This window comes from Python bivittatus, unplaced genomic scaffold, assembly GCF_059951505.1.
Source record: "Python bivittatus isolate LINGU-HERP-01145 unplaced genomic scaffold, Pbiv_v1 ctg000200_np1212, whole genome shotgun sequence".
Taxonomy (NCBI): Eukaryota; Metazoa; Chordata; class Lepidosauria; order Squamata; family Pythonidae; genus Python; species Python bivittatus.
In genome coordinates, this window is record NW_028277040.1 from 12,955,411 (window position 1) to 12,969,568 (window position 14,158).

The 14,158-nt window shown below is 35.4% G+C and overlaps 1 protein-coding gene across 4 annotated transcripts in view; it reads right to left on the reverse strand.

Annotated features, from left to right (window-relative positions):
- The window catches only part of GLS (glutaminase), an 83,772-nt gene that overhangs the window by 51,201 nt on the left and 18,413 nt on the right, over positions 1-14,158 (reverse strand). For 3 of the 4 annotated variants that reach the window (XM_007420388.4, XM_088135705.1, XM_007420389.4), the window contains exons 4-6: positions 13,736-13,865; positions 9,819-9,898; positions 7,737-7,900 (exon numbers count right to left, since the gene is read on the reverse strand). In XM_007420388.4, coding sequence (XP_007420450.2) covers positions 7,737-7,900; positions 9,819-9,898; positions 13,736-13,865 — 374 coding nt within the window. Of the gene's footprint in view, positions 1-7,736; positions 7,901-9,818; positions 9,899-13,735; positions 13,866-14,158 lie in introns of those variants that run through there. The other variant, XM_088135706.1, reaches the window with a different exon arrangement.

The following is a 14,158-nucleotide window of genomic DNA, read 5'->3' on the forward strand; positions in this document are numbered from 1 at the left end:
ATTCTTTATGTCCTCTTCTAGTTTTATTCTATCATTCATATTACTGTACATCCAATCCCAAAATGAAATAGCAACTGTGATTTTTCATAATTATTTCTTTGACTACTTCATTCTAATTCAGGGTTTCTCAAATATTTCTAATTCATACATTTTTATTCTTTTAATCTTATCATTCAATTAAAATTACCTTTAACAAAATCTGATCATTGTAAGACAGCCTAAGCCATCTCCACACACTATCCCATACATTAGTAAGTTTGTTATTTATTTATTTTTTAACTGAAACCACAATATGAAGGGGAACAGTTAATCCCCTTTCCACATGTACATTTAATTGCAGATACACTTTAATTTAATGTCTGCTTTGCTTTTAGACAATTAAGTATCTGCAATGTTTTTTCTCCATTACATTAGGCACCTCCACTTGATCTGTAAACACATAAGCTTAGGATTCTATAGGCGCACTTAAAAGATGAAATCAGAGACCATCAAATTTCTGTAACATCCAGCATCTGAAACCAACAATGAAAATTTGCAGTTTGAAAAGTCAATTAATACATTTTCTGGCTTATCTTTTACGAAACTCAGTCCAAACAAGATGGAGTGGCTGTTTCAGGAGCTGTCACCTCCAGATTGGACTACTGTAATGTGCTCTACATGGGGCTGCCCTTGAAGAATATCCAGAAGCTTCAACTGGTGCAGAATGCGGGCAGTTATGTGTGCTCCTAGAAGAGCACATATTATGCAAGGTGCATTGGCTGCTGGTTTGCTTCTGGGTCCAATTCAAGGTGCTGGTTTTGACCTTTAAAGCTTTTCCTGGCACGGGGCCAGGTTATTTGAGGGACCGCCTCTCCCTGATTACATCAGCTCATCCCAGTAGATCAGGCAGGGAAGGTATGCTCCGTGTTCCATTGGCCAGGGACCTGCATTTGGTGGGTCCCAGGAGACGGGCCTTCTCTGCCGTGGCTCCCTCCTTGTGAATCATTCTCCATCCTGAAGTGAGGCTCACCCCTTCCCTGCTATTGTTTAGGAAGTCCCTCAAGACCTGGTTGTGTCATTAGGCCTGGGGGGTCTTTGGAACCAGAGATATTTTTAGATAGTTCTACTGTAATTGATATTCTGCTTTCTCTGTGGGGTTTGTTTATATTAAAATCTAAATTTAAAAAAAAATTGGTAATGTTTTTATTTTAATCACTTTTTATCTTTTTATAATGCTTGTTTTTATCCACTTGTAATTTTATTTAATTGTTATATGCTGCCCAGAGTTGCTCTGTGTGAGATGGGCAGCTATATAAATATGCCAAATAAACAAACAAACAAACAAATGCGTGCTCCCTCAGAAAGAGCAGGTGGAAGCCACAGCCAGGAAGGTGTTTGCATAGTTTTGGCTGGTGTGCCAGCTACAGCCTTAAATGGAACAAGATGCCCCTGCTAACTTTTGAATAGATTACTGCAATTTGCTATGCATGTGGCTGCCCTTGAGGACCATCTGGAAATGGCAGCTGGTCCAGAATGCAGTGGCATGAGTGCTCAGTGGTCAGTCACAGTACTGCCATGTCACATTTCTGCTGCAGGAACTGCACTGGTTACCAGTAAATTTCTAAATGCAATTCAAGGTGCTGGTTGCTACCTACAAAACCCTATATAGTTTAGGGTATCTTAGGGATCATTTTTCCCCAAGAGATTCTGCCTGTCAACTAGACAACTAGGCAGTGCCTGCTAAGGGCCCCCACCCACCAGGAGGTACAATGTGAAGGGGCCAAAAAGTGATGGTTCTTTGGAGTAGATTTAATTAATTTAAGTCACTGATATGCATTAATTTCTTTTTTGACTGCATATTTGCTGTTGTATTATTATTTTTCTATTTATTATATGTTGGTTGTTATAATTTACCAAAAACTAATTTTAAAAAGTTAGTGGGAGCAGATTGTACATGTGCATCTGTACAGCTTTTCCTCCCCACAATAATGTGATAGTAATAAAGTACTCTACTGGTATAGTGTGCTAATGCTATAATACAATAACACTAGCATACTGCAGGCAGCCCCCTAGTCAACAATTTGGTGATGGAGGAGGGTCAAATAAGTGCTCCCTTACAATTAGCTAACTGACTGGCAGGCTGCTGACATATAATGGATAAAAAACACAAAAAACTGCCCTAGAGACTATTGAGGGCCATAGGTTGCCTACCTGGAATATGAACAAACCATTTCTAAACCAGAAATATGGAACGGACAGTTTTAACATATGTAGAGTATGTATGCGGAAATAAAACACCACATGCATCCCCTATAATCAGGAAATTATCTAAATGTTTGGGTCCCGTTCATAAGAACTAGCTGTTAAACTGATAACCTAAAGCGAAGGCAGGCACTGCCTCTAGAGAAAGGATTTCTGACTGACAGGCAGCAGTGGTTTCCCTGGGATGTATGTTCCTCTGGGCCCACTAGCACCGGCCTCTATGGAGTAGCCCTGCTCCAGGATCAATGGGAGGGAGAAGCTAAGCTGGCTGTCAGTTGGGGATACACCTTCACCAGCTGTGAGAACAGCAGCAATCTGAAGTAGCAGCACTTGCAGTGGTCCCACACAGCTGGCAGTATTGTATTGTATTGAATGGGTGGTCTGATATAATTGGCACCAAGTCAGTCCAGCACTGCATCCTCCTTCAGGATTTCAGTGGAGGAACTTGGATAAGGGTTCCCGACTCTGGCCTGTCCCTTGCTTTGAGCGACAAGAACTATAATCAGAGCCAGTTGTTGCCTGATTTAGTAACACCCTTGCCTTGCCTACAATTTTTAAAAACAACTGAATGCAAGCTAACCTACAAATATTATTAAAACTGGATCATTTTAAGGCATTACATTTGCAGAAGGATCATGTTGAGCTTGACTTCGATACAAGTCTGCTCCCACAGTGGTCCCTGTAACAGACTCAGCATTAATATTTCTTGTTAAACAACTTAATCCTAGCAAAGCCCCAGGCAATAACCCTGTTCTGGCCTCCTTATTCATATTTATAGACAGCAAGGCACTGATTCCAAAGGAGTGGAGTTTAGCTTTGATAGTTCTAATCTATAAAAAAATCAACTGGGATCTGCCTGCTAATTACCAGCCCATTAGCCTCCTTAGCATAATAAGCAAATTGTAGGTTTATACAATAAACTCTCAGATTGGGTAAATTAGAAAACATTTTCACAAAATAGCAAGCAGGTTTTAGAGCTGGACATTCAATCTTAAATCACACTCTTTTTTTGCAGCATCTGGTTGAAAAGCTGGAACTCATATTTGGACATATACAGTCTCTCCCATTGACTAAAATTACTTCCTTTCCCTGTGGTTTAACAACTTTGATTTTAAATGATGACTTTGTTTCATCTTGGGGCAGGGCACTGCATGAGAAACTGAAATGCTAGTTTCTTACCTAATGCAACTGATGATCGGATATGAGTGCACAACCACAATGGCAGCCTTTAAACAGCACACCAAGGACTTGGATGTACTCTTGGGTAGTCAGTCACTTTTTTTCAAGCTGGCCAGGTATTTTAGCCAAACAACGGTTCCCAAATTCAGAGAAGCCCTAACTTGGGCAAGATTTAATGTCCTTCCAACAGCTGGCTTTTGAAGAAAAATTATGGGAAATCTCATTCGAACAATGATTTTGCCCCTGGGTGAAGAAGTTCCTGAAACACTAACCCATGTTTTGCTATGTTGCTCTTATCATAAAGATGCCCAGTTGCAGCTATTAACTTCCCATCAAGTCAGATTCCAGGCCACCTGGATGCATTTTATAGTTGCTACTGTCTGATCAATGCGATTTTATTTCTCTGAACATGGCTAAACTTTGTTTTGATGATTGTGAAATATGCCATACTTTGATCACATCAACTTTATAATTAAGTTTTATGATGCTTTTTATTTGTTGTCTCAGAATTTGTTTGCTTTTTGCTCTTGAATCAGTCAATAAATAAAACTACTGCTATTATTATTAAAACAATTATATAAATGGTTTTAATAATAATTACCTGTTAATTACTAAGAAGTAATTATGATTACCTTTTAGATTTTAGTTCTACAAAATACTAATCAGATTGCTTTAATATAAGTGATCTTTCCCGTGTACAGATAGTCCTTGACTTACAACCATTTAACGACTGTTTGACGTTACGACGGTGCTGAAAAAAGTGACTTATATGACCGGTCCTTGTACTTATGACCATTGCAGTGTCCCCATGGTCACATGATAAACATTTGGGCGCATGGCAACCAGCATGTATTTATGATGGTTGCAGCATCCTGGGATCACGCCATTTGTGACCTTCCCAGGGGGCTTCCAACAAGCAAAGACAATGGGGGAAGCTGGATTTGCTTAAGAACTGCAGTGATTCGCTTAATGACCATGGCAAAAAGGTCATAAAATTGGACGTGACTCAACCACTGCATCGCTTAGTGATGGACGTTCCAGTCCCAATTATGGTCATAAGTCGAGAACTACCTGTACTGCAATTAATGTCTTACGTCAGATTGCTGAACTAGATTTATTCTGTTGATTAGACATCATTTTGTATGCAAAAAAAAAAAAAAGAGCTGCTACTGACCTAGAACACAGTATCAAGTACAAAACCTACTGTTCTCTAGTTTTCCTACAGAAGTGCTGGTAACAAGTGGTTAAGATGACAGCAGATACAGAATACGTTCAAAGATCTTTGAAAAAGTGTTAAAACTTTTTAAAGGGTTTAAAGTGTAGGGAAACTGAATTTCAGCTGCTTTCAAAATCGCACTCTTGGTCAGTAGTTTGAATACTAAGGTAACATTTTGATACCAGTATACTTTATTTAGCATTGGTCAATGAAAGAGTATGCACTCTAGTCCTAATGAAATAATGAGCCAGCATGTGACAGTAATTTTTAGACACAAGAGTTGATGCGTACTCCTTTTGGAACAGACTGCAAACCCTTGCACACATGGAATCCTGCCAAGGGTGTCACTGTATCCTACTTTCAAAAGCTTAGTTAGTTATAAGAAGTTAATGACTTGGAACTCAAGGCTGAAATATATCTACAAGCACAGAACAGTTGCTTATATTCAACAGCTAATGATACTCATAGATGGGCTTTTAGGAGTGGGGTAAGGAGAAAGAAAAAACGATAAAGAACTAGCAAATATCTGCCAGGAATATATTTAGTGTTTAAAAAAAAGGAAGTGTCAGATTCATTTTAGAATTATGGGGATATCTCTGGAAGCCAATTTATGAGTTTTTCCTATGTCCCATTAAATCTATACTTAAAGTATACTTAATATACTTAAAGTATATGTAAACTCTCTTACACAAAAAGAGAAAGACACCAGAAAAGGAAGAAAATATTTCCAAAATTACGCATTCACTAAAATCCGAAAACATTTCTTGAGCCTTTATAGCATTTATTGAACACAAATAAAATTAATGTAAAATGCAAATAGCAGCTTATTGTGTTAATTATTTGATTAGATCAAATACCTAATAATGTGTTATTTTAATGTAAAACATGGTCATTTCTAAATCAGCAAAATTTCCTCTCAAATATACAAAGAAATCCACTGCACAGCGGAAAACTGCATAGTCTTCCATTACAGTCTCTTAATTTTATCCTATTAAAATTAATTTTATTCCATAGCAACTGAGAAATGTTATTATCAAGACAAAATTATTGGAAATATGCACATTTTTTCACTATACACCTAGTATACTGTTCAGAATGAAATAGCTTATGAGATCACAAATTAACTTTATGAAATTATCACAGAGCAGCAGAACCAGTTTCCAAAGTACTGCAGAAACATTTCCAAAGCTTTAATTTGGTACTGTCGCCTGCGGTGGATGAATTAGTGGGGAAAACTGCTGACAGTAGTTAAGAGAATTCAAAAAATGTGATTTTCTTCACATCAAACACTAATACATGTCTTTAAGAACATATATGCATAACTAATCACGACAACCGAACTGATCAATCACAGATGTGGCTAGAAACAGTTCTGTACTAAATAGTTCCTTACTAGTTTTAATTCCTAGTTTATGCATTTCAATTAGTCACTTTTTACATTAAAGAAAACGAACCCAGGAATAATTGGAAACACTCATAAAAAGGAAAAAAAGTTGCACTGAATGTATTGCACCATATATACCATATACAATACCCATTGATTTTAGAACAGCAACAATGAATGTGGCAATATATTCTCAAATACTATTTCAGGGCAGTAGTTAGGAACATATGAACAACTACAGATTCCTCACCCTTCTTTTGAAATATGGTGTTGTCATAACTGGAGCTAATGAATTTGAATGAGAACTGAAATGGACCATTTAGGCTACTGAGTCCCAACCCTTGCTCGGTGCTGGAATCTATATTAAAGATCTCTGACAGAAGTTGATTTAGCTGAATACATCCAGCAAAGGAGAACTGACTACTTCTTTGGATACTTGATTCCACTGTAGAACTGCTCTTACTGCTAAAGTTTTTTTTCTAGCATTCAATCAGAATCTGCCCTCCTGTAACATGAATCCATTTTCATGTCACTTGAGAATGGGTCTTGACCTTCTTTTGCATGCCATCCTTCCAGCTATTTAAAAAGTGCTGTCACTCCCTCAAGTCTTCTCTTGTAAAGATTAAGCATTCCCAATTGCTTCAATCTCTTTTTATAGGACTTATTTTTAGTCCCCAATCATCCTTCATGCTCTTTCCTGAACCTGTTTCAATTTGCTAAATTCTTAAGATGTAGAGAGCCAATTTGGCATTTTGGTAAAGGCACCAGGCTAGAAAACAGAAGACTGTGAGTTCTAGTTCTGCCTTGGCAAAGGCAGCGGGGTGACCCTGGGCTAGTCCATATCTCTCAGCCCTGGGAAGCAGGCAAACACTAACCATTTCTGAAATCTTGCCAGGAAAACTGCAGGGACTTGTCCAGGCAGTAGCCAGGAGTCAACATTGACTCGAAAGGCACAAAATAATATCTTAATATATGGGAGGGTACAATGGGAGGGAATTTAGAACTTAATATTGCTTTTACTGATTTTTCTCCTTTATTATTTATTTTATTTTTAACTTTTTTTTTCTTTTTTCAGTTTCTTTTCCTTTTCTTTCCCTTTGTATGATTATGTGCATTTATTTTTGGAACAACGACAATGGTGATATCAATGTTAATATTATATCCAGAGGTTTACAGAGCTTTTTAGTTATTTCTTAAGATGATATAATGAATCTAGTTCTATACATTGAATTAATGAAATAATGAATTTTAAATTTTATAATTGTAAGTCATTTATTTACTGATATTGTATTCTTCATCCACTATGTCTTTTTCCACCTTTTTTTCCTTTATGTAGCTATTTATTCTGTTCCTTAAATGTTTTAGACAAATAAATTGTCAATTTTTAAAAAAAAATCATAAATTAATCTGACAAGATTTGTTCTTGAACTATTCAAATCTATCCTAAGATCTTTCCAGATATCAATGTCAGCCTGACTGATCTATATTTCCCTGGATAGTTTCATTTTTCCTTTTTAAAATAGGGATATTTGCCCTTCTCCAGTCATCTGGCATTTTCCAGCATTTCTTAAACATAAAGGATTTTCAGTTAGACCACCTATAAAATTGTATGGGCCATATTGGAGAAAGTTGCATAGATAATTCTTCCTTCTCTCACACATTAATGTATTTCATTAGATAAAATATTAAGAAATGGTAATTGCATACATAACTTACCATCTTCATTGAGGAACAATTTGTTGAATCTTAATCCACTAGGTTCTTTACCAACATATCTGTGTACATACTCTGTGCCAAGATCATTAACAGCAACAGCATATTTCAAAGGCTTTACACAGGACTGAAGACAAAATGGGACTTTGGTATCTCCGACAGAATGCCTGTAAATTAAATACTATATTAGTCACTGCATTCACTCACACTTGTCCTGAGAAATAAAGAGGTAAATCCTGGGCAGAGGCTTTAGAAAAAGATTCTATTATGAACCACTGGAATACAAAAGATCACCTAACAGAGTCTGTTCATTATTAACGTAATTTGTTTAGAAAGCAAGTTCTACGATATTAAAAAATAAAAGCAAAACCCCTTAGCAAATCCTGAACAATTATTTGAGAGACTTGCAATACATAAACATAAGCAAATAGTGTTATAAATAAATAATTAATGTGTCTTTTTAACATTATATAGCTACAAAAACTAAATGATCAAAGAACTGGTGTAACTACCATATGGGAAATGTTTCAACATCCAGAGTATTTGGGTGGTATAAACAGAAAGGCAGGGTCTACATTCAGTAATAAAATCAAACAAAATAAAATGTTAATAAAAAGAATAAGGAATACATATCACTTGATGGAAGCATGCATAATGTGGAGAGAGAAACATTATTGTCCCTTTATCATATTATCAGAAACTGTGGTCATCCAATGAAGCTGCAGTGATTCTTTTCAGCCTGTTAAAGTAAAATATTTTTATACATATGATCTTACTCTAGTATGAGATTTTCTTTCATAAGAAAATACATACAGCATTTACTTTATAAGAGAGATCAGACAATTCCATGGAGGACCTCAGTGGCCACTAGTTATGATCTCAATGGCTACCAGTTATTTATTTATTTATTTAATTTGACTTATTTATTTCGACTTGCACAATGCTGGACTCCAGTCAACTCTGGGTAGCTCACAGCATAAAAACACAAAGTAATATGCAATAAAATAATAAGATAAAATAAACAATGAGATGGTGAATCCAGCTAACAGCAACATATGTACACCTTGCAAGGAGCTCCAGCCACCCTAGCCTAAAGCCTGGGAGAAGATCTTATGATGATTATATCCTTCTAGACTAGATAGTTATTTGGTCTGATAAAATACAAATGTAGTTATGTTCATATAAGGAAGGGTTGTACAATTTTCAGCCAAGAGTCTTTAGTGTGGGCTCCCAGAGCTCCGCTATAAGTTGTAGTCAAATTGTCATTTCTGTGTGATAGTAGGAGTACTTATTAAATACATGGGGAGTTAATTACATTACATTATAATAACATAGCATTAATGTAATGTTTAGCTAATTAAATTAAAATTACTTTCAAATTAAATTTAATTAAAGCAAATTCATTTTTTGTTTTGATAATGCCATTTTGGGAAAGAAGATTCCTAGCCTGCTGTTCAAGAAAGATGATGTGTTAGCATCCATCAGTGAATTTACAATTCTCAAATCTGATATTTAAAATTTCCCATGCATGTATCTAATCCTATGTATAAATACAAATAAGCCAATTTAAAAGATAACCCACAACAGACTTGAACTTTCCAAAGCTGACTTACTTCAAGAGTTATTTGAATAACACTACAGATTTTGGTTTTACCCTATTTAATTCTGATTGTATTGATTTTGTTGATCTCACAGAGGAAACTGGCTTTTGTTTATATTTGCTAAGTATGCTAACATATTAAGATTCAGCAAAGTTCGACAACATTTAAAAGATCTTGTGTAAATAAGATAAAACATAAGCAAATGGAAGTTTGTGTAATTAAAAACAATAGAAAAAAATTTCTTTCTCCAAATTGTACAAAATATTTGCTCAAACTAAAAGGAGTATGTTTAGAAAGTGCTATTTCAAATCTTTGTGGAAACAAAGCTTCGTGGTTGTGGAGTGGCTATTCAAGAATTGCATAATATATGCTGGATGCTCTGAATTGCAAAATACTGAGCATTTACATTAGATTCATGTTAGTTTCTGCTTCTATTTCTATAGCTAAAATTATTTGGTCAGTTTAGATATTTAAGATACAATACCTCTGCCCATCGACTGTGCAAACAGACACTGCCCACAAGTCAGGACTGAATTTAGCCAGTTGTGGGATATAGTCAGCAACCTACACAAAACAAGGCCAATGTAAAATGATTAGATTGTACAGCTGCAAATAACAAATGCATAAAATACAGCTATTAAAAAGCTACTAAAATAATAAAAGGCACAAACGCTTATCTAACCTCTCGCCCAAATTATCCCAAATTCTTTTAAACAGGATCTACAAAAAAACAGGTTCCCTATAGTTTTGTTCTTGCCCACTTCATATGAAAAAGGGTAAAGCTTACAGAAACTAGTTTTAAGAGATCACTGGAGGTTAGATGCACTTTTTCTTCTGTAAGTCTATAACTGAATGATCTGCAAACAGTCAAATCTCAAATAGAGATCGTAATCTCTGTTATCAGCCCAACTGAGTGTGCCACTCTATGACATCACAATAAACCATAATGTATTTTAATATTGGCACAGTCAATATTTGATCCCAACTAGTATGTTTTGTAAGGCACGATTTATAGCTTAACATTATGTGAACAGACCAAAATGGCTTCCTAAAACCATGGTAAAAAAAATGCAGACAAAACAAGCCTATTGCGGCAAGCATAAGACTCTCTTCAGGAGAATGGGAAGAACTCTAAACATATTATGTTTATAAATATAAATCCTATATTTATCAGGCTAAAGTTAAGGAGGAATGCAAGAGTCACTGGCACAAGTAATATATTAAACCCATATATTGACAATTACAGCATGCCAAAACTTCCAAGCCAGTTGGTAAGTACAAATAAGGGCCTCCCTGCCCTGGAAGTGCATCTCTGCTTTTAATATGACTCCATATTGCATATTGACAAACTCTCAATTCTTAATACTGCCATAACAGCCCTTTGATCATACATTAACCTTCAGAATATTTATACTATCAAATACTCGCAGTGGTTTCATAAAGTTAAAAAATTGGAAATACTTATATGTACTAGTAAGTGGGTAAATTCTATTTTTCACTATAATATTTGGAAATGAAGATTTTTGGACTTCCGGGGAAGAAATGACAAACTAAAGATAGCTCTGTGAAAAGTGGAGCTAACGACTGCGGAGAACGAAGAGCCAGCAAGTAGGCCGGCTCTTCATAATTCCTCTCTGGGCAAGGAATTCCTCTCTGGCAAGACAGCAGTCTCCAGTGAGTTTAGAACTCTGAGAGATGAGGAAATAGCCATCTTGCTCAAACCACGTTTGGCACCTTTAAGGACACTGGGTTCACATGCTTCCTCTTCTAATCACTTTTGGAAATTGCTTGCTAACTGCTTTTTAGCTATTAGGAACCTTTGGATTGACATGTTTTACAGCTCTGGGTGAGTTTCCTTCAATCCTGAGCAAAAGACGTTTTAAATACAAGTTTAGGGACTTAAAAATTTTATTCTGGAATAAACAGTAAAAAGGTGATTAAAACTTTGATTTTTGAAAGTTACAAATGGATGAAGGGTCCAAATAAATTTGAAATAAGCTTGTGGAATTAATTATAAAGAATCCTTTCCATGGGAAAGTATTTTTGTTTTGAATTCTTTAAAAAAAAATAAGGCAAGACTTTAAAAATTGGACACTAGAAGGAACTAAAGATTACAATTAAAGGAGGAGAAAACTCAGACTTGACTTACTAATACAGAATGATGCAAAATATTTTAACATTGGACATACTGAAAGATATTTTTGAACAGTGGACCCAGAACTTAATTTTAAGAGTGTCTGCCTCTATAGATAGACTGTGTTTAAAAGATGCTATGGAAGAAGAACAAATACTACCTGACATGATTGAGACTGATTTGAAAAGGGATTTAAAAATGACAGGCTATAAGAATAACATGGAAAAAGATGTCACACTGGACATACAAAAGAAACCAGCTGAAGTTTTAATAATTAAAAGGAATATACAAATAACAAACCAAGAGAGTGACCTGAATAATTTTCCTATATTGGATTTACAAAAGAGGCTTCTTAAAGCTTTGAAGAATTTTGTGAGAAGGAACAAAGAAAAAATGAAAAGAAATCAAGTTCTAGGACATTATTTGAAGGGACTAAAGATCAAGATTGTTAGAAGTAAAAGGAAAGAATATAAAGTTGGTTTATTTGATCAAGGTTAATATAGTTATGTTGTTATCTCTGGTAACCCTTAATGGATTTTTGTTGACTAGGACTGAAATGACAAGGTTTTATGGATTTGTTTATAGATAAGAGATGGGATATGGGAAGATCCTTTGTTGTATTTTAAGAGAAGGTGATAAGTTACTAAAATTGTTTATACTTGTGATGAAGGGGGAAGCCACTTCTTTATATATTTCTTTTCTTTTTCTTTGCTATATTCTTATTTTTTCTTTCTTTTCTATTTTTTTCTATTTATGCACCTTCTATTTTTTTCTTTTTTTAGATTTTATTAGTTTTTATTGTTGTAAATTGTAATCTTTAATAAAATTATTATTAAAGAAAGATTTTCAAAAGTAGGCTATTATTTCAAATGTTTTAGGTAATCTGATTTTTTTTAGATAGCATTTTACATAAAATTATGATTGTTCCTGTTACCCAAATACTGTATAAAAAAATCTAGAGACAGAATACTTGCTGCCAAAAAAAAAAAAAAAAAAAAGGTAGAAGGGAAAAAATTACTCACTTACCGGTTAGAATTAAAAAACCAACACCAAACAAAAACTAACTTACTGTCCCAAACATTCCAATATTCTACTGGATTTTTTTTAATTAAAAAAATGTACACATAAAGAAAAAGAGAAAAAATGGGGGAGTAATACCTTTGTGCAACTTTCTTGGATGTCCACAGATATAGGAGATATGCACAGATTTATCATTTCCAATTAAAAAACCATGGAACATATATATATATATTCATTCAATTGCATATGAAAAGGGATCAGGGAAAACAAAAATCTGTTCAATCTATGCTTCTTAATATCAGTTGTTCGGGAACACAAGGTGAATGGTAAGTGCACTCATACCCTTTTTGTGGGATTCTCTTAGGCAAATCATCTCTCCCTCAACTTTAAGATTATATAATGAAATGGGAATTCCAACTGTAATTATTAGATTTTTTTAAATGCAGCAGTTAGCCTAGCACATGACGGGGTAACTTCTTCCTAACCTGCCTGCAGACTGCAGAAAGCCTCAAACATACGATGACAGAATATGTTTGACCTGTTTTTTACTTGTTTTGGGGCACTGGAAGGGTGTAAGAATAGGGAGTGTTTGATCTCACAGAAGCCTATCCCTAACTTGTACAGGTAGTCCTCACTTACTGACCACAATTGGGACCGAAAACTCTGTCGCTAAGTGATGAGGTTGTAAAGTGAAACACCAGTGACCACATTGACTTACAATGTCAGTTCTGGCTGCAATCATTAAGTGAATCACTGTGGGTTAAGCACAATGTCATGTGACTGCAACTTGCAACTTCCTGCTGGCTTCCCCATTGACTTTGCTTATTGTAAGGCAGCTCTGAAGGTTGCAAATAGCAATCATGTGACTGCGGGACACTGGAACCATTGTAAATGTGTGCTGGTTACCAAGCACCCAAATCACAATCACATGATTGTGGGAACGCTGCGATGGCTGCCATTTCGAGGACCGGTCGTAAATCTCCTTTTTCAGTGCTGTTGTAACTTCGAACAGGTGTTGAACAAGTAGTCGGTAAGTAAGGACTACCTGTACTTAAAACCATCCTTGAGTCCACAGATCAATGAAAATCACACTGAGAAAATTCTTTATTTTTCCACAAAGTTTTGGTGGCATGATCTCAGGATATTTTGAAGGGCACAAACAAGGTTCTTAGAGGCTGAATTCAGCCTATGGACTGCAGCTTGCCCACCCCTATATTGCCACCAATTATTTTCAGTAAAACACTTACCTTTCCTCCTGACTGTTTTTTAGCATTTTCATATAACTCATCAATATGAGAGGCAAATGACATAAAATCAGGAATGACAAATTTTCTCCTGAAAGCCTGCGTTAGTAAGACAATATTGCTTTGGACGCATCTGTGAAATATGAAAAATTATTATTACATGAGTGAAAATACCATATAATATACTGCCTTTCACTATAGAGGTACTAGAATTGCTTCTAAAATCTAGACAACAGATTTGTATTCCATGATATAATTTACTGAAGGAAAGATAACCACTACTGACATAATGCATACTTTTGGTCTCCTCTGCACTCTTTCTCCTTCCCTGAAATCATATGTGGGAGAATTACATTTTGAAAAATATTTCTGATCACTGTTCACTTACATCACTTTCTACTGGCCTAATTATTCCATATTATAAAC